The sequence below is a fragment of the Oncorhynchus clarkii genome, chromosome 2 (genome assembly GCF_045791955.1).
Source record: "Oncorhynchus clarkii lewisi isolate Uvic-CL-2024 chromosome 2, UVic_Ocla_1.0, whole genome shotgun sequence".
Taxonomy (NCBI): domain Eukaryota; kingdom Metazoa; phylum Chordata; class Actinopteri; order Salmoniformes; family Salmonidae; genus Oncorhynchus; species Oncorhynchus clarkii.
In genome coordinates, this window is record NC_092148.1 from 83,568,772 (window position 1) to 83,588,200 (window position 19,429).

Below are 19,429 nucleotides of genomic sequence, written 5' to 3' on the forward strand. Positions count from 1 at the left end.
ACAAACTAGATTGGTCCAAACACACCAAGACAGTCGTGAAGAGGGCACGACAAAGCCTACTCCCCCTCAGGAAACTAAAAAGATTTGGCATGGGTCCTGAGATCCTCAAAAGGTTCTACAGCTGCAACATCGAGAGCATCCTGACTGGTTGCGTCACTGCCTGGTAGAGCAATTGCTCGGCCTCTGACCGCAAGGCACTACAGAGGGTAGTGCGTATGGCCCAGTACATCACTGGGGCTAAGCTGCCTGCCATCCAGGACCTCTACACCAGGCGGTGTCAGAGGAAGGCCCTAAAAATGGTCAAAGACCCCAGCCACCCGTCATAGACTGTTCGCTCTACTTCCGCATGGCAAGCGGTACCGGAGTGCCAAGTCTATGACAAAAAGGCTTCTCAACAGTTTTTACCCCCAAGCCATAAGACTCCTGAACAGGTAACTAAATGGTTACCTGGACTATTTTCAATGTGTGCCCCCACCAACCCCTCTTTTATGCTGCTGCTACTCTCTGTTTATCTTATATGCATAGTCACTTTAACTATACAGTCATGTTCATACTACCTAAATTGCCCCGAACAACCAGTGCTCCCACACATTGGCTAACCGGGCTATCGGCATTGTGTCCCACCACCCGCCAACCCCTCTTTTTACGCTTCTGCTACTCTGTTCATCATATATGCATGGTCACTTTAACAATACCTACATGTACATACTACCGCAATAAGCCTGACAAACAGGTGTCTGTTTTTAGCCTTGCTACTCTTTTCAAATGGCTTTACGTCTTTACTTATGTACACACACACCTTTTTTCTTCGCACCATTGGTTAGAGCCTGTAAGTAAGCATTTCACTGTTGTATTTGGCACACGTGACAAATAGACTTTGATTTGAGATGGATTAAAAAGTACATTTACATTGAAAGCACATTCCAATAGGAATATGACATTAAAGGGAATGATTGAAACCCCTCCCTAACTATGCACAGACTACTTCATTAGATGGTGTTCCCCTGCTTTTGAAAGCATATAGCAAGGGGTTGCTGTGTATGTGTAGAGGTCAGGAGAGGGATACACCCTACTACTGACTGTAAGCCTAGTGGAGGTGAAACTACGGCATGGGGAAGAAAGCCATTGTTTTGGTGCCGGCTGCCACAAAAGACAATGGACCCTGAGAAAAATGGGGCGTCCTTGAATTGTGCACCACTTCCACAAGAGTGGGTGGAACAAAGTCACACAGCCTTTTTTCCCGTGGGTGGGTGGGGTGGTGGTCCATGTCAGAGTTCACTGTTCCACCCGTGTGAAGTATTATAGCTGCCACATTAGCCTGCTAGCGACACTGGTCCCTGAGGGGGTTTGAGTATGCTAGGTAGGTATGTTGGAAAGGGAAACACACACGCAATAACATACACACATGCAAGAACGCAACGCAAAGCGTTGTGTCGTTAACACCCCTAGTAGTATTGACTGTTAAAGGTCCCGTCTGCCAGTATGAACCAAGCGGGAGACTAATCATTGCAAAAAACTTTATTAGGTTGTTACAGTGTGAGGATAAAATATAAAGTGCAAGAGAAATAAAGGAAAGTCAATGGCACTTATTGTGAAGACTGCGAGGGAAACCGATTAGAATATAAAAAGACTGCAGGAAGGAGAGAAGGCAGTAGATAAGTTGACGCCACAGTACAGATAACTACTTAACGATTTCTGATCATTTCATTGGTCCTCCAAAGTACATCATCATTTTAAGATGTTCTGAAGATATGACATCACCTGCCTTCACATTTCAGTGATGTTGTCCATAATAATGTCACTTGTGAAAGCCTGCGTTATCAGGGGTTCTCCAGGACTGGGTTGGAGAGAATCAGTTGGTCACATTGCATAGTCTGCATTGCCTGTTACAACACTGAAAGGCTGCTTCCTGCAGAACAGAAATACTGCACATAAAGTATCACGTATTGTAATACTATTACACAGCAATTGTTAATCATAATACTGCTTCGAGTTCAGTAGTACATTCTAGAGAGAAAGCAGCTGGATTTGAGAACAACCCAAAGAAGGACACTGTTCTTGACATGGTACAGAACATTAGTAGACAAGTTATGTTTTCTGTGGACCCTAGGAAGAGTAGCTGCTGCTGCTTTCGCAACAGCTAATGGGGATCCTGATACAATACCCAAAAAATACTTGAGTAGACAGAGTTGAAAATCATCCATAGCTGCTTTAAACTCAGAAGAAGGAAAGTGTTCTGAAAAAAAACTCCAACCAAATGAATCTCAGTAAACAAAGAGATGGAACAAAACAGTGCATGTAGAGAGAAGATGTAGAGGAGAATCTTGTTAAGAGAAGAAGAATCAATAGATTTAAGGCATTATTTTCCCCATCCTATCAGGAACATGGAAACTGAAAATAATTAGCTAAACTCTTGTGGTCAAGTCTAATTAATAATTTCATTGTTAGACTATTGTTTGTATTCTAGACCAGGCTTAGTTCAAATTACGATTGTGGTCGGGATGCCGGAGAAGGTTGAGCTGCTGTACGGTACACTGCGGTCACGGTCTTCTCTAGGTCATGGTCTTCTTCTTGCACTCGACAGAGCAGAAGAGCATTCCCTGTATGGCCATGAAGCGCTCTCCAATTAGACACTTAGCACAGCAGGAGCACTGGAAGCACTGAGGCTCAGCGTGCCAGTGGAACTCCCCGTAGGACACGCGCTGGGCCTCGGGCTCCACTGGGTTCTGACAGGCCGTACACACCTGGAGAGAGAGGGGATGTTTGTTTAAACACACGTATCTAGCACAGTTACAGTTGAAGTCGGAAGTTTATGTAAACTAGTTTTAATGACTCCAACCTAAGTGTTTCAACCACTCCACAAATTTCTTGTCCTACAAACTATAGTTTCCTCCTCAGGAAGGAGACGCATTCCGTCTCTTAGAGATGAATGTACCTTGGTGCGAAAAGTGCAAATCAATCCCAGAACAGCAGAAAAGGACCTTGTGAAGATGCTGGAGGAAACAGGTACAAAATTATCTATATCCAAGGTAAAACAAGTCCTATATCGACATAACTTGAAAGGCCGCTCCGCAAAGAAGAAGCCACTGCTCCAAAACCACCATAAAAAAAGCCAGACTAAGGTTTGCAACTGCACATGGGGACATAGATCGTACTTTTTGAAGAATAGTCCTCTGGACTGATGAATCAAAAATAGAACTGTTTGGCCATAATGACCATCATTACGTTTGGAGGAAAAAGGGGGAGGCTTGCAAGCCGAAGAAAACCATCCCAACCGTGAAGCACGGGGGTGGCAGCATCATGTTGTGGGGGTGCTTTGCTGCAGCAGGGACTGGTGCACTTCACAAAATATCATAATCATGAGGAAGGAAAATTATGTGGATATATTGAAGCAACATCTCAAGACATCAGTCAGGAAGTTAAAGCTTGATCGCAAATGGGTCTTCCAAATGGACAATGACCACAAGCATACTCCCAAAGTTGTGAGAAAATGGCTTAAGGACAACAAAGTCAAAGTATTAGAGTGGCCATCACAAAGCCCTGACCTCAAATTGTGGGCAGAACTGAAAAAGCGTGTGCGAGCAAGGAGGCCTACAAACCTGCCTCAGTTACACCAGCTCTGTCAGGAGGAATGGGCCAATGCTGGGCAATGCTACCAAATACTAATTTAGTGTATGTAAACTTCTGACCCACTGGGAATGTGATGAAATAAATAAATGCTGAAATAAATAACTACTATTATTCTGACATATCATATTCTTAAAATAAAGTGGTGAGCCTAACTGACCTAAAACAGGGAATATTTACTATGATTAAATGTCAGAAATTGTGAAAAACAGTTTAAATGTATTTGGTTATGGTGTGTGTAAAATTCAGACTTAAAACTGTATCTCATGTATACAATACACATGGGTATCACCCACGTACTGCACGCACACACACTCTCCCTCTCGTTCCTTACCGCGGCGTGGCTCTTCATGTAGCAGGGCTTGCAGACAGGCTTGTTGTTCTCCATAACGTACGTCTCTCCAGCCAGCACACAGTCACAGTCAAAGCAGCAGAAGTGCTTCAGATGCCAGTTCTGGTCCTCGGCCTGCGTGTACTCATTACTGAAGATCAGCTGCAGACACACAGACAGACCAGGTTAACATGGGGAGGTAGAATTGGGAAAGGATTATTTTAGTTTTCCTCTCATATTTAAAAATATACTCCAGCTCCGACATTCTTGCTCCACAATGTGTTTAATGGATCTCAAACATATACTCATCACAGCCTCCACCGCTGGGCTTCTCGCTGTCTCCTCAGTGGCGTCCGTGGTACAGCTGTCCCTTCTTTGATCACCTCTGACCCCTCTCATCCCTGCCTCCCCAACCCCTCACCTCATCACAGCCCCCGCAGCGTGGCTTCTCACTGTCTCCGTAGTGGCGTCCGCAGTACAACTGTCCCTTCTTCCAGAAGTAGATCATGTCGACCAGGAGCTCTGAGCAGGTGCAGCACACGAAGCAGGCTGGGTGCCACAGATTGTCATAGCCAGCACGCTCTGCGTACACTGCAGGCTCACCCTGACGCATGGTCAGCTGGCACTGGTGGCACGACTGAAGAAGGGGAATAGAAGGAGAAGGTGAGAGAGAGGAATACAAGAGAAAAGACCTTCGTTAGCAATGCCCTCACTAAAACATTGGCCCTGTAGCACAGCCTCATCCTGGTATTTTATGCCATTATAAACTTAAACTGCATAATGATGATTATGATTTAAGACACTGCCTGACAGCTCCCATAAATCCAAATATTAATTCAGTTGGAATAACTAACTGCATATGGGGAGAGACGGGTAGAAAGACAGACAGGCAGTCTGTAGGGGTTTGCATGAACCAAAACCCTGTTTAGATGGAACATTATTCATCACGCTTCAAAACCATACTAAACAAATCAATATGCAAAACTATTCAAAATGATTCACTCATATTTTCACTTCTGGCTCCATCTTGTGGCCAGTTGAATGTCTGTCCTCATTCTACACTAGCCAACAGTATTCTCTACTGAGAATATACATTTCAACTCAAATGTGAGACTGTTCTACATTTCAACCCCAGCATATTTTACTTGAATATATGGACATTGAACGAGAGAGAGTGACAGAGAGAAAAGGTAGAGACCGTATCCACGGCAATAAATATACATAATATGAAAAGCTAGCTTGGTTCTAGCATCAGTGACGGACATATACAGTGGGGCAAAAAAGTATTGTCAGCCACCAATTGTGCAAGTTCTCCCACTTAAAAATATGAGGCCTGTAATTTTCATCAATTTTCATACACTTCAACTATGACAGACAAAATGAGAAAAGAAAATCCAGAAAATCACATTGTAGGATTTTTAATTAATTTGTTTGCAAATTAGGGTGGAAAATAAGTATTTGGTCAATCTCAATACTTTGTTATATACCCTTTGTTGGCAATGACAGAGGTCAAACATTTTCTGCAAGTCTTCACAAGGTTTTCACACACTGTTGCTGGTATTTTGGCCCATTCCTCCATGCAGATCTCCTCTAGAGCAGTGATTTTTGGGGGCTGTTGCTGGGCAACACGGACTTTCAACTCCCTCCAAAGATTTTCTATGGGGTTGAGATCTGGAGACTGGCTAGGCCACTCCAGGACCTTGAAATGCTTCTTACGAAGCCACTCCTTCGTTGCCAAGGCGGTGTGTTTGGGATCATTGTCATGCTGAAAGACCCAGCCACGTTTCATCTTCAATGCCCTTGCTGATGGAAGGAGCTTTTCACTCAAAATCTCACGATACACTGCCCCATTCATTCTTTCCTTTACACGGATCAGTCGTCCTGGTCCCTTTGGAGAAAAACAGCCCCAAAGCATGATGTTTCCACCCCCATGCTTCACAGTAGGCATGGTGTTCTTTGGATGCAACTCAGCATTCTTTGTTATCCAAACATGACGAGTTGAGTTTTAACCAAAAAGTTATATTTTGGTTTCATCTGACATTCTCCCAATCTTCTTCTGGATCATCCAAATGCTCTCTAGCAAACTTCAGACGGGCCTGAACATGTACTGGCTTAAGCAGGGGGACACGTCTGGCACTGCAGGATTTGAGTCCCTAGCGGCGTAGTGAGTTACTGATTTGGTCCCAGCTCTCTGCAGGTCATTCACTAGGTCCCCCCGTGCGGTTCTGGGATTTTTGCTCACCGTTCTTGTGATCATTTTGACCCCCCGGGGTGAGATCTTGCGTGGAGCCCCAGATCGAGGTAGATTATCAGTGGTCTTGTATGTCTTCCATTTCCTAATAATTGCTCCCACAGTTGATTTCTTCAAACCAAGCTGCTTACCTATTGCAGATTCAGTCTTCCCAGCCTGGTGCAGGTCTACAATTTTGTTTCTGGTGTCCTTTGACAGCTCTTTGGTCTTGGCCATAGTAGAGTTTGGAGTGTGACTGTTTGAGGTTGAGGACAGGTGTCTTTTATACTGATAACAAGTTCAAACAGGTGCCATTAATACAGGTAACGAGTGGAGGACAGAGAAGTTACAGGTCTGTGAGAGCCAGAAATCTTGCTTGTTTGTAGGTGACCAAATACTTATTTTCCACCATAATTTGCAAATAAATTCATTAAAAATCCTACAATGTGATTTTCTGGATTTTTTTTCTCATTTTGTCTGTCAGTTGAAGTGTACCTATGATGAAAATTACAGGCCTCTCATCTTTTTAAGTGGGAGAACTTGCACAATTGGTGGCTGACTAAATACTTTTTTGCCCCACTGTACTTCATATGAAAGTTAATTGAAGTATAATTTGACAACACACAGTTCACTTATCCATCAGAGTTCATCTACGGCTTCTCGGAGAAAATCACTCCCTTGTTCAGTCATTCTCTAGTCTCTCTAATCTAATCGTAGCTTCACAAAGCCACGTGTCTGAAGTGAGTCTGACAGTGAGGGGGGGGTCATATGCTTCCAGGGCTTTTAAATCCATGATGAGGAGAGAGGGCATTGGAAAGAGATCAAAATCAGGGAACCAGAATGCACCAACAGTGACTAATGTAAAGGCTCTCTTCAATATACAGGAAGGGGACGAAATCTGAGGATAACAACCCACTGTTAGTCAGTCACAATATCTCACACTACGATTGGAGAGTATACTTACATAGTGTCCACAGGGTCCAGCCAGGTGATCTCCAGGGGCTCCCGGAGTACCCATGGCCCCAGCAGTGGCAGCAGTGCCCATGTCTCCTGGTCCACCTTCTCCTGCCCCAGGGTAACCTCCAGCCCCCATCCCAGGTTGAACCTGTAACGCTAGCCCGAGTATACTCCCAGACCCAGGCCTTGTTGGATGACCAGGACCTCCAGGCCCAAAGGATCCCCCAGGCCCAACTCCAGGCCCAAAGGATCCCCCAGGCCCAACTCCAGGACCAAAGGATGCCCCAGCCCCAACTCCAGGACCAAAGGATCCCCCAGCCCCAACTCCAGGACCAAAGGATCCCCCAGCCCCAACTCCAGGACCAAAGGATCCCCCAGCCCCAACTCCAGGACCAAAGGATCCCCCAGCCCCAACTCCAGGACCAAAGGATCCCCCAGCCCCAACTCCAGGACCAAAGGATCCCCCAGCCCCAACTCCAGGACCAAAGGATCCCCCAGCCCCAACTCCAGGACCAAAGGATCCCCCAGCTCCAACTCCAGGACCAAATGATCCCCCGGCCCCAACTCCAGGACCAAATGATCCCCCAGCCCCAACTGGAAGCCCAGGGGCTCCCATCCCATGTCCTCCCATGCCTGGCGCTCCCTGTCCTGGTCCTCCCTCCTGACCCATCATCTCCTCAGGCAGTTTGATGTCTCCCACTCCCAGGGCCTCGTCTTTATACTTGCGGACGTACTGCTGCATCTGTTTGACCTCTGCAGGGGTCAGCTCATGGCACTTGGCCGGATCCTGGTCATGCTCCGGTAGCTGCACTGCCATCTGTTGCCGGCGGTAGGCTGCACCCTCCGTGCCCGCTATGGGACGCCTCTCTGGGGGCAGGAGCTCGATGTAGCGTACCGCCTGACGGTCAATTGGAGAGCAAAGGAGAGAGAATTAGGACTTTGTTAAGGGAGGAGAAGAGAGAGAGGGAGGGAAGGAAAGACATGGAGAGAAAGACAAAAATTAGGAAAAGGAAAGAGAGAGGAAGAGTCAGGAACAAACAGAGAGAAAGTGAAAACAAAAAGAGAGCTAGAGAGAGGCAGTGAAGATCTAAGTCAGTCTTCCCTGGGCTCGTGACTAAAATTAAGCCGTGTTGCTGTGCTGATCTTGTTAAGGGAGAGATTGGGAGAGGCAACCAGTTGTTATATGACATCTTACAACCTCTCCCTAACTACCACTACTTAACACATACTTGTTGAGGGATATGAAGAGATACAAAGTGTGACAGTCTTTCTAGTGATTAGCCTGGTTAAATCAGACAACCTAAAACATTTGTTTTTTACTAGGCTAGGCCACGATGACATTCCTTACAGAAACCAAGGAAACAATACTGGCAAAGTTCCTCTAGACCGGTGTTCTCAACCCTGGGATTGTCATAGGTATTCTAATTCTATGAAACAGTAGTTATACTGTTATGTTACTGAAGATGAACTGTTGTTATACCCTTACCATGTGCTGTTTCACCCCTGGAGGAGCCCACTCGTAGGTAACAGACTTCAGGGGCACGGCATCCTTCCTGACAGGTACGACATTGGCTGACACAGCAGTGGCTCTGATTGCCCCAGGTTTGGGCATGGTAGCGGGTCCAGCCCCAGCTCCACCTCCAGACCCAGTACCATAGCTAGCCCCAGCTCCGGACCCAGCCCCATAGCAAGCTCCGGGCCCAGCTCCGGACCCATAGCCAGCCCCGGGCCCAGCTCCAGCCCCATAGCCAGCTACGGGCCCAGCTCCAGCCCCGGACCCATAGCCAACTCCGGGTCCAGCCCCGGACCCATAGCCAGCTCCGGGTCCAGCTCCAGCCCCGGACCCATAGCCAGCTCCATCCCCAGCTCCAGCCCCGGACCCATAGCCAGCTCCAGCCCCGGACCCATAGCCAGCTCCAGCCCCGGACCCATAGCCAGCTCCAGCTCCAGCCCCGGACCCGGACCCATAGCCAGCTCCATCCCCATCACCATTGCCAGCATTGCCTGGCACATTATGGGCAGACTGGGGACTGTATGGAACAGCGGTTCCTGACATGGGGCTGGCAGAGATGGAGAAGGTGACCTGGTTGCCCTTGTACGTGGGTACACCGTCAGTTTTGAGCTTGGCAATAAGGCCAGTGTACTTGGTATCCTCGAACAGCTTGCCCACCTTCCTGTTATCATCAGAGTTCATCTGCACATCGTGGTCCGTAAGCCCACACTTACAGTTCCGGCAGATCTTTCTGTGATGGGGAAAGTCAATGGGGAATATGTTAGACTAGACGCATGGTTGGGTCTAAGTACTCTCAAAAATGTTTAGGTTTCCTTTATGATCACCTAACTAGGAAAACCTCTACCAACTGGGCACAGACTTGAATTCAATATCTATTCCACGTTGGTTCAATAACATTATATTGATATGACGTGGAAACAACGTTCAACCAGCGTGTGGCCAGTAGGTAGGCCATACAGCCCTGACACTCATCACTGAACCTCAACTGCTTTTAAAAATATATATTGTTTCCTTCTAAGCAGGGACTGATTTAGACCAGGGACACCAGGTGCATGCAATGAATTATCAGGTAGAACAGAAAACCAGCAGATGTCAGACCTCATAGGGTCAGAGTTGAATACACCTGCCCTATAGCGTAAAGCAGGTCAAAGGCCCAGGCGTTTAGATAGATACCCTATTGCTTTCACATCTTTTCAGATCAGTGGTCATGGAAGAGGAATCGGAAATATTCATGACTTTCGGAAAACAGTCACAAGCTTGTGAGTAAGTAGAGTTGTTGGAGGCAGGATAGTGGACAAGTGAGATCACCACACTTCAGCTAAGGTGGGATGAGTGATGTCGTCACCTTAGGATCAAATTACGTCAAATAACACAGAATGTCTTTCCTGTTCCGTTCTAATTTCCACAGACTAGGCTTGCCCTGCACGTCTGACCATGACCAAGACGGAAGGAATTGTGGTCGTTAGGTGTTTCCATAGCAACTGGCCACTGCAGTAGGCACCGGGGCACCTGTTGTGATGTCTTCAGGAAAGCTAGCTGAGTGTGGATAATTGTCGGGGGAAGCAGGAATGCTGGCTTGACTTGAGGACAGTGGGGGACACCTATTTTCATGAGGCATTGGTCCAGATAAAGACTGCTTTGTAAGTCCAGAAATCAGTCATGTAGGACATTAAGGTTATTTCAAATTTAAGAGCACAAAAACTGTAATAGTAGACAACAATGATCGGTTGCAACATGCTTTCAGGGCCTGTGGCTTTCCCTGTTGTCATGAAGCTAAGAGAAAATAAGCATTGTTGTTGTCCCCATCAGGTCTGGATTATCTTGAATTCAATATATGAAAAATGATATTAAGTATACAGCACAGAGACAACAATACAGTACAAACCTCCAGAAGTGTAGCTCAAACCCCTCACACTTGTCCTTGCATTTCAGACACGCCGCCCCGGCGCCAATTTCATGGCCCAGGGTCATCTGCCAACAGACAGAACACAGCACATTAATTAGATTAACAGACGTACGCGGTCTTTAGAAATTACTTCATACCAGCCAGGGCTTGATATTTACTGAAGTTCATATGGTTCAGTCACTATTTAGGCTTAATTGTTTTTGGGATGGCCTTTTCAAATACCCTCGTTAGCAGAATCTGCAGCAGAACGCTGTAGATGTACAGCGTCACCTTGACATTTGCGTATAAAACAGGCCTAACAACAAATAAAATAAAAACAGAAACTGATGTCCCATTAATCCCTAATCCCCCCTCAGATATATTCCAGATTTGATGCGTCAAGCAACAGCCCACTTTTCTCAACCATTCTGCATGCATTCTCTTCTGTTCTGATTAGTTTACCTCCAGTGCCTATTTTGGATGTTAGGCTACTTGCCAACTAAACAAGACTCACTAGGCTATAGGCCTAATTCCAGAGTTTAGTCACAGCGCATACTGTAGAATCCCCTTCACATTCGTATCACTCAGACTACCTTCTCTACTTCAAACACCAGTGTTGTCCGTCTTGCACGTTACTGCTGTCTGAGCCCTTATACGGTCAAGTAATCCACAATGCTGAAAGAGAGCCCCTCTCCAGGGTTGAGCCCCTCTCCAGGGTTGCATCCCAAATGGCACCCTTTTCCCTATACAGTGCCCTATGGGCCCTGGTCAAAAGAAGTGCACTACATAGGGATTAGGGTGCCATTTGGGACGCAAAAACACACTCTCCTGATTGGTGAAGGCCGTTTTTGGCTCAGGGAGCCCTGAAAGTGGAGCAGTGAGCCCCCCTCGGCCTTTGGGAATGAGCAGCCGGCCTCTAAAGAGGAATGCCAAGCTCAAGCCAGACTAGATCTTATAAGTGTGACCTGTAGATAATATTTACATTAACCATCACCCCCTTTTCTCCACTTAAAGCTGCAATAGGTCACTTTTTGGCGACCTGACAAAATTCACATATAAAATGTGTGTTATAGTATAGGTCTGTCATTCTAATAGAAAGCAAGTCTAAGAAGCGGTAGATCTGTTCTGCGCGCTATTTCTATACTTCCCATTTTTAAGTTTACTTTTTTGAGTCTTTTACTTTTGGGTTGGTGCACAAGATTCAAACAGCTGAAAATACAATATTTTTGGTTATGGAAAATATATTTCAGAGGTTTAGATGGTACAATGATACTACACTATAGTTGCTTGTTGTGTCACTAACTGAAATAAGGCGAACTATTAGAATTTTATCGACCAGGAAATGGCGGAGATATATCTGCATAGTGCATCTTTAACAATAGTAAATGATTATAAAGAAAGGGAAGCCTAGCTATTGGTGAGTCAGACATACAGTTGAAGTCGGAGGTTTACATACAAACCAAAGTTTTGGCAAGTTGTTCATGACAAGTAATTTCCCCAAAAATTGTTTACATACAAATTATTTCACTGTATCACAATTCCAGTGGGTCAGAAGTTTACATACACTAAGTTGACTGTTCCTTTAAAAATTCAAAAAAATGTCATGGCTTTAGAAGCTTGATAAGCTAATTGACATCATTTGGAGGTGTACCTATGGATGCATTTCAAGGCCTACCTTCAAACTCAGTGCCTCTTGACATCATGAGAAAATCAAAAGAACTCAAACAATAGTACGCAAGTATAAACACCAAGGGACCACGCAGCCGTCATACTGCTCAGGAAGGAGACGCGTTCTGTTTCCTACAGATTAACGTACTTTGGTGTGAAAAGTGCAAATCAATCCCAGAACAACAGCAAAGGACCTTGTGAAGATGCTTGAGGAAACCAGTACAAAAGTATCTATATCCACAGTAAAACGAGTCCTATATCGACATAACCTGAAAGGCCACTCGGCAAGGAAGACGCCACTGCTCTAAAACCGTCATAAAAAGCCAGACTACGGTTTACAACTGCACATAGGGACAAAGACCGTACTTTTTGGAGAAATGTCCTCTGGTCTGATGAAACAAAAATAGAACCGTTTGACCATAATGACCATCGTCATGTTTGGCGGAAAAAGGGGGAGGCTTGCAAGCCAAAGAACACCTTCCCAACCATGAAGCACAGGGGGTGGCAGCATCATGTTGTGGGGGTGCTTGCTGCAGGAAGGACTGGTGCACCTCACAATATAGATGTCATCATGTTGGAGGAAAATTACGTGGATATATTGAAGCAACATCTCAAGACATCAGTCAGGAAGTTAAAGCTTGGTCGCAAATGGGTCTTCCAAATGGACAATGACCTCAAGCATACTTCCAAAGTTGTGGAAAATGGCTTAAGGACAATAAAGTCAAGGTATTGGAGTGGCCATCACAAAGTTCTGACCTCAATCCCATAGAATATTTGTGGGCAGAACTAAAAAAGCATATGGAGCAAGGAGGCCTACAAACCTGACTCAGTTACACCCACTCTGTCAGGAGGAATGGGCCAAAAGTCACCAAACTTATTGTGGGAAGCTTGTAGAAATCTACCTAAATTTAAATTGTTTAAGGTAATGCTACCAAATACTAATTGAGTGTTTGTAAACTTCTGACCCACTGGGAATGTGAGAAAATAAATAAAAGCAGAAATCAATCTCTATACTATTATTCTGACATTTCACATTCTTAAAATAAAGTGGTGATGCTAATTGACCTAAAACAGGGAATTTTTACTAGGATTAAATGTCAGGAATTGTGAAAAACGGAGTTAAAATGTATTTAGCTAAGGTGTGTGTAAACTTCCGGCTTCAACTGTAAGGCTCTGCAGTGTCCATCTCATATTTTCTGTATTCAGAAGTCAAACAGCCTTGCTTGCTTCCTCTCTTCTGAAAATATATAGTGAACAAAAATATTTTTAAAAAATAACATGGAACAATTTCAAAGATTTTACTGAGTTACAGTTCATATAAGGAACTCAGTCAACTGAAATACATGAGGCCCTAATCTTTGGATTTCACATGACTGGGAATACAGATATGCATCTGTTGGTCAGATATGCATCTGTTGGTCAGATATGCATCTTTAGGGGTGTGGATCAGGAAACCAGTCAGTATCTGGTGTTACCACCATGTGCCTCATGCAGCGCAACACATCTTCTTCGCATTGAGTTGATCAAGCTGTTGATTGTGGCCTGTTGTCACACTCTTCTTCAATGGCTGTGCGAAGTTGCTGGATATTGAACTGGATTCAGAGTAGAGGTCGACCGATTAAATTGGAATGGCCGATTAATAGGGCCGATTTCAAGTTTCATAACAATCGGAAATCAGTATTTTTGGACGCCGATTTTGCCCATTTAAAAAAATATATTATTTAACTAGGCAAGTCAGTTAAGAACACATTCTTATTTTCAATGAAGGCCTAGGAACAGTGGGTTAACTGCCTTGTTCAGGGGCAGAACGACAGATTTTTACCTTGTCAGCTCTGGGATTCAATCTTGCAACCTTACAGTTAACTAGTCCAATGCTCTAACCACCGGCCTCATTGCACTCCACGAGTAGCCTGCCTGTTACGCGAATGCAGTAGAAGCAAAGGTAAGTTGCTAGCCAGCATTAAACTTATAACTTATAAAAAACTAAATCAATCATAAAATCACTAGTTAACGACACATGGTTGATGATATTACTAGTTTATCTAGTGTGTCCTGCGTTGCATATAATCGATGCAACGATGGGGGATGATTGAACAAAAGCGTATTTGCGAAAAAAAGCACAATCGTTGCACGACTGTACCTTACCATAAACACCAATGCCTTTCTTAAAATCAATACACAGAAGTATATATTTTTAAACCTGCATATTTAGCTAAAAGAAATCCAGGTTAGCAGGCAATATTAACCAGGTGAAATTGTGTCACTTCTCTTGCGTTCATTGCACGCAGAGTAAGGGTATATGCAACAGTTTGAGCCGCCTGGCTCATTGCGAACTAATTTGCCAGAATTTTACATAATTATGACATAACATTGAAGGTTGTACAATGTAACAAGAATATTTAGACTTAGGGATGCCACCTGTTAGATAAAATACCGAACGTTTCCATATTTCACTGATATAATAAACATTTTGTTTTTGAAATTATAGTTTACGGATTCGACCATATTAATGACCAAAGGCTCATATTTCTGTGTGTTATGTTAGACTTAATTATATGATTTGATATTTGATATAGCAGTCTGACTGAGCGATGGTAGGCAGCAGCAGGCTCCTAAGCATTCATTCAAACAGCACTTTCATGCATTTTGCCAGCAGCTCTGTTTATGACTTCAAGCCTATCAGCCTAATGGCTGGTGTAACCGATATGAAATAGCTAGCTAGTTAGCGGGGTGCGCGCTAATAGTGTTTCATACGTCACTCGCTCTAGACATGGAGTAGTTGTTCCCCTTGCTCTGCAAGGGCCGCGGCTTTCGTGGAGCGATGGGTAACGATGCTTCGAGTGTGGCTGTTGTCGATGTGTTCCTGGTTCGAGCCCAGGTAGAAGCGAGGAGAGGGACGGAAGCTATACTGTTACACTGGCAATACTAAAGTGCCTATAAGAATATCCAATAGTCAAAGGTATATTAAATACAAATGGTAGAGAGAAAAATAGTCCTATAAATACTATATTAACTACAACCTAAAACCTCTTACCTTGGAATATTGAACTCTCATATGTTCTCATGTTCTGAGCAAGGAACTCAAACGTTAGCTTTTTTTTTTTTTACATGGAACATATTGCACTTTTACTTCTCCAAAACTCTCTTTTTGCATTATTTAAAACAAATTGAACATGTTTCATTATTTATTTGAGGCTAAATGGATTTTTATTGATGTATTATATTAAGTTAAAATAAGTGTTAATTCAGTAGTTGTAGTAATTGTCATTATTACAAATAAATTAAATTGAAAAAATAATAAAATAGATAAAAAAATTAATACATTTTAAAATTTTAAAAACTGCTTTTTTTGGTCCTCCAATAAATCGGTATCGGTCGACCTCTAATTCAGAGCATCTCAAACATGCTCAATGGGTGACATGTCTGGTGAGTATGAAGGCTGTGTAAAAACAGACATTTTCAGCTTCCAGGAATTGTGTCCAGATCCTTGCAACATGGGGCTGTGCATTATGCTGAAACATGAGGTGATGGGGGCTGATGAACAGCACGACAATGGGCCTCACAATCTCGTCACGGTATCTCTGTGCATTGAAATTCCCATTGATAAAATGCAATTGTTGGTTGTCCATAGCTTATGCCTGCCCATACCATAACCCCACCGCAGGACACTCTGTTCACAATGTTGACATCAGCAAAATGCTCACCCACACAACACCATACACGCTGCCATCTGCCCGGGACAGTTGAAACCGGGATTCATCTGTAAAGAGCACACTTCATCATGCCAGTGGACATCGAAGGTGAACATTTTCCCACTGAAGTCAGTGACGACGCCAAACTGCAGTCAGGTCAAGATCCTGGTGAGGACAACAAGCACACAGATGAGCTTCCCGGAGTCAGTTTCTGACAGTTTGTGCAGACATTCTTCAGGTTGTGCAAACCCACAGTTTCATCAGCTGTCAGTGTGGCTGGTCTCAGATGATCCCGCAGGTGACGAAGCCAAATGTGGAGGTCCTGGGCTGGCGTGGCTACACGTGGTCTGTGGTTGTGAGGCCGGTTGGACGTACTGCAAAATTCTCTAAAACAACGTTGGAAGCGGATTACGGTAGAGAAATTAACATTCAATTCTCTGGCAACAGTTCTGATGGATATCCCTGCAGTAAGCTTGCCAATTGTACACTCCCTCAAAACTTGAGACATCTGTAGAATTGTTGCACATTTCAGAGTGGCCTTTTATTGTCCCCAGCACAAAGTGCACCTATGTAATGATCATGCTGTTTAATCAGCTTCTTGATATGCCACACCTGTCAGGTGGATGGATTATCTCAGCAAGGCAGAAATGCTCACTAACAGGGGTGTAAGGAAATTATTTCACAACATTTGAGAGAAATAAGTTTGTGCGTATAGAACATTTCAGGGATCTTTCATTTCAGCTCATGAAACACGGGACCAACACTTTACATGTTGTGTTTATATTTTTTGTTCAGTATTAATTGTCAATGTTTACTTAAACTTCTCAGGAACACCCTAGAAGCCTCTCTTCCCAGAAGCCCATTAGGGGCTTGATGCCTTTAGGATACTGATTAATGAAGATCAGTAAGAGTGGACTAGTGCCATATACATGTAAATAAGCTAACCACATATGTGATAGCAATCTGTCAGTCAATGATGTAGCATGCAGCCATTGGTTGATGCATGCAAAGGTTGATCAAGGGAACATGACCAATGACACATTGCCATGAGGTGTCTCAGGTTGACAAGGGAAAGTAGCCACAGTCCAGAAAATCTGTGAATTTCAAATGCCAGATGATCTTATGAGCAAGGGCCCAAATACATCTTGAGAACTTGATGCCTTCAGAATGCATTAACAGAGTTATATTATTGATAGTCTTTGAAGATAATCGAGCAGACATAATCAAAACAAGTAGTTTTCTTTGATCAAAGGTCATTAGCAGTTTGACAATTATCGGGGTCTCACATTTATGATTAGTGATCTAGTAATTATCGCGGCTTCACGCTGGTAATCTACTGAATCTTAAAGGCCATTACTGCGACGCTTTCCCTTTGTACAGGCGCGTGGACCTTGATGATAGCTGACAGATAAGGGCTGGAATCATGGAGCCCCCACTCCACTCTCATGCCTTAATCTCTCTTAATCTCTTGACAGTTGAATTAACAGAGAATGGTCCTTTGTTATAATGCTATAAATACAATTGAGTGACTCAATCGATGTAGTAGTTAGGTGCTTTGTTGTATCTAAACGATGCTGTCTGCTGCATCAGACCGGTATCATTGATGAGTGGTCGCGCGTGGGAGACGGGACGTCCGTCCTCACCTTCAGAATCAGATTATTGAAACATGATATTGAGAGAAAGACACCAATGGTTAGGATGCGAACAATGTCAAAACATATTAGACCAACTACGGGTTTGTTTTATTTGATAAACTGACCTTGCACAGAAGCAAGAAGTTCGAAGGTTCTAGCAATTGGCTACATATTGCTAACACATCCAGTATTTTACAGTCAAACGGTAGTCTATGTAGCAAAAGTTACTGGCTTTAATGACAGAACGAGCCATCTTCCTTGCTGACTTTACTAGGTTGTAGGATACACCTCTAAGGGCGTTGCCATGTCTTATCTGGAACAATACACAGGCATGAGAACTTACCTTCTTGATTTCCTTTTCTACCTCCATTTTCAGTTCCCCGCTGTAGGCTATGCTGGTTTAGACCCGCCGTAAACTTTCAAAGTAAATACACAAAAACTTGGACTCACTTTACGTTGACACTTATCTTTAGAAACACAACCGAAAGTTTATCGGTTTTATTCTGCCACCACTTCTTCCGGAACGGTCCCGTTCATTGCTTTGTTACTATGAAAGGCTTCCGCTATACAAGTTCTTCAATTCTGGACCAATTGGAATTGAGTGAGCAACCAATAAAGTACAGGACAGCCAATCATCGTTTAGCAAGGGGGGCCTCCTCAACAATAAAACAAAATGAATGAACACTTAAACCACAGTAGTCTACAGGTTAATCCTTTCAATGCTGTTTTGTTGGGTGTGGTTGTATTGGTTCTGGTGGAGCAAATATATTAGGCAGTCATGAGCCTATTGTTGTTAGTGTTTACAGTCAATGTATATACTATTTACAATTAAATGTCTCCTCTTACAGTATATGCTGATAGTTTTGGGGGGGATATTTGTCCAAATACTAGACAGAGGAGCAGCAACTTGGTATTAACACTTATGAAATGTATCTGTCGTGTGCAACACATTTCACATTTATGACAGAGATTAATAGTGTGTCTGTCACGCAGATTATACATCGACCCTCTGGTTGATTGGTTGAGTCTTGACACAGTCATGGATAGCAGCTACATTTACTATATAGCCATCCCTCCCAATCTTAAACCTGCACATACTTATCATGCAGATGCAGGAAGTGTGTAGTAATGATGTGGTTTAGGGACATCCTACGTCATATGCATCTGTTTTGCTGTCCTTTTAAAAGAAGGCCTTGGGTGTTTCACAGCTTGTGGCCTTGTGTAACTGTGTTACAGACAAACTGCAAAACAGGTGGGTATCTAGGCAACTGTATAAATAATCATAAAATCATCATAAGGGGATGATTTGTGTAATTGATCAAACTCATGATAAATTCAAATGTAATTTATTTTGATGCAGGCATGATTTTGTATGCCCTGTCTTTGCCAGTTGGTATGCAGAGTAATCTTGCATGTGAGAGAGAAAAAATAACTTCAAAACAAAATATTGTTAGACAAAATAAGGTCATGTGTCACGCCTTGGCCATAGAGAGTCTTTATATTCTCTATTTTGGTTAGGCCATGGTGTGACTAAGGTAGGCGTTCTATGTTCTTTTTTCTATGTTCTTGTATTTCTTTGTTTTTGGCCGGGTATGGTTCTCAATCAGGGACAGCTGTCTGTCGTTGTCTCTGATTGAGAACCATACTTAGGTAGCTCTTGCCCACATGGGATTTGTGGGTAGGTATTTTCTGTTTAGTGTTTTTGGTGCACCGTGCAGAACTGTTTGTTTGTTGTTTTTGTTCCAGTATTTATCTTTATTAAAATGTGTTATGAATACGTACCACATTTCTCTTTGGTCCTCTTCTCCTTCTCCAGATGACAATCGATACATCTTGGTTCAAATGCATTGTAACAGGATTTTGTGCGCAGTGCTACTTGACAAATGTATTGC

General features: G+C 43.7%; 1 protein-coding gene across 1 annotated transcript; it reads right to left on the reverse strand.

Moving 5' to 3' along the window:
- Positions 1 to 1,503: 1,503 nt before the first annotated feature.
- Positions 1,504 to 18,062, reverse strand: LOC139375132 (testis derived transcript (3 LIM domains)). Its single transcript, XM_071116620.1, has 7 exons — positions 17,881 to 18,062; positions 10,544 to 10,629; positions 8,632 to 9,388; positions 7,153 to 8,043; positions 4,380 to 4,595; positions 3,962 to 4,120; positions 1,504 to 2,744 (listed from the first exon to the last, which is right to left on the reverse strand). Exons 1-7 carry the CDS (start codon positions 17,905 to 17,907, stop codon positions 2,553 to 2,555), a joined length of 2,328 nt encoding a protein of 775 aa, XP_070972721.1. The 5' UTR covers positions 17,908 to 18,062; the 3' UTR covers positions 1,504 to 2,552.
- Positions 18,063 to 19,429: the final 1,367 nt, after the last annotated feature.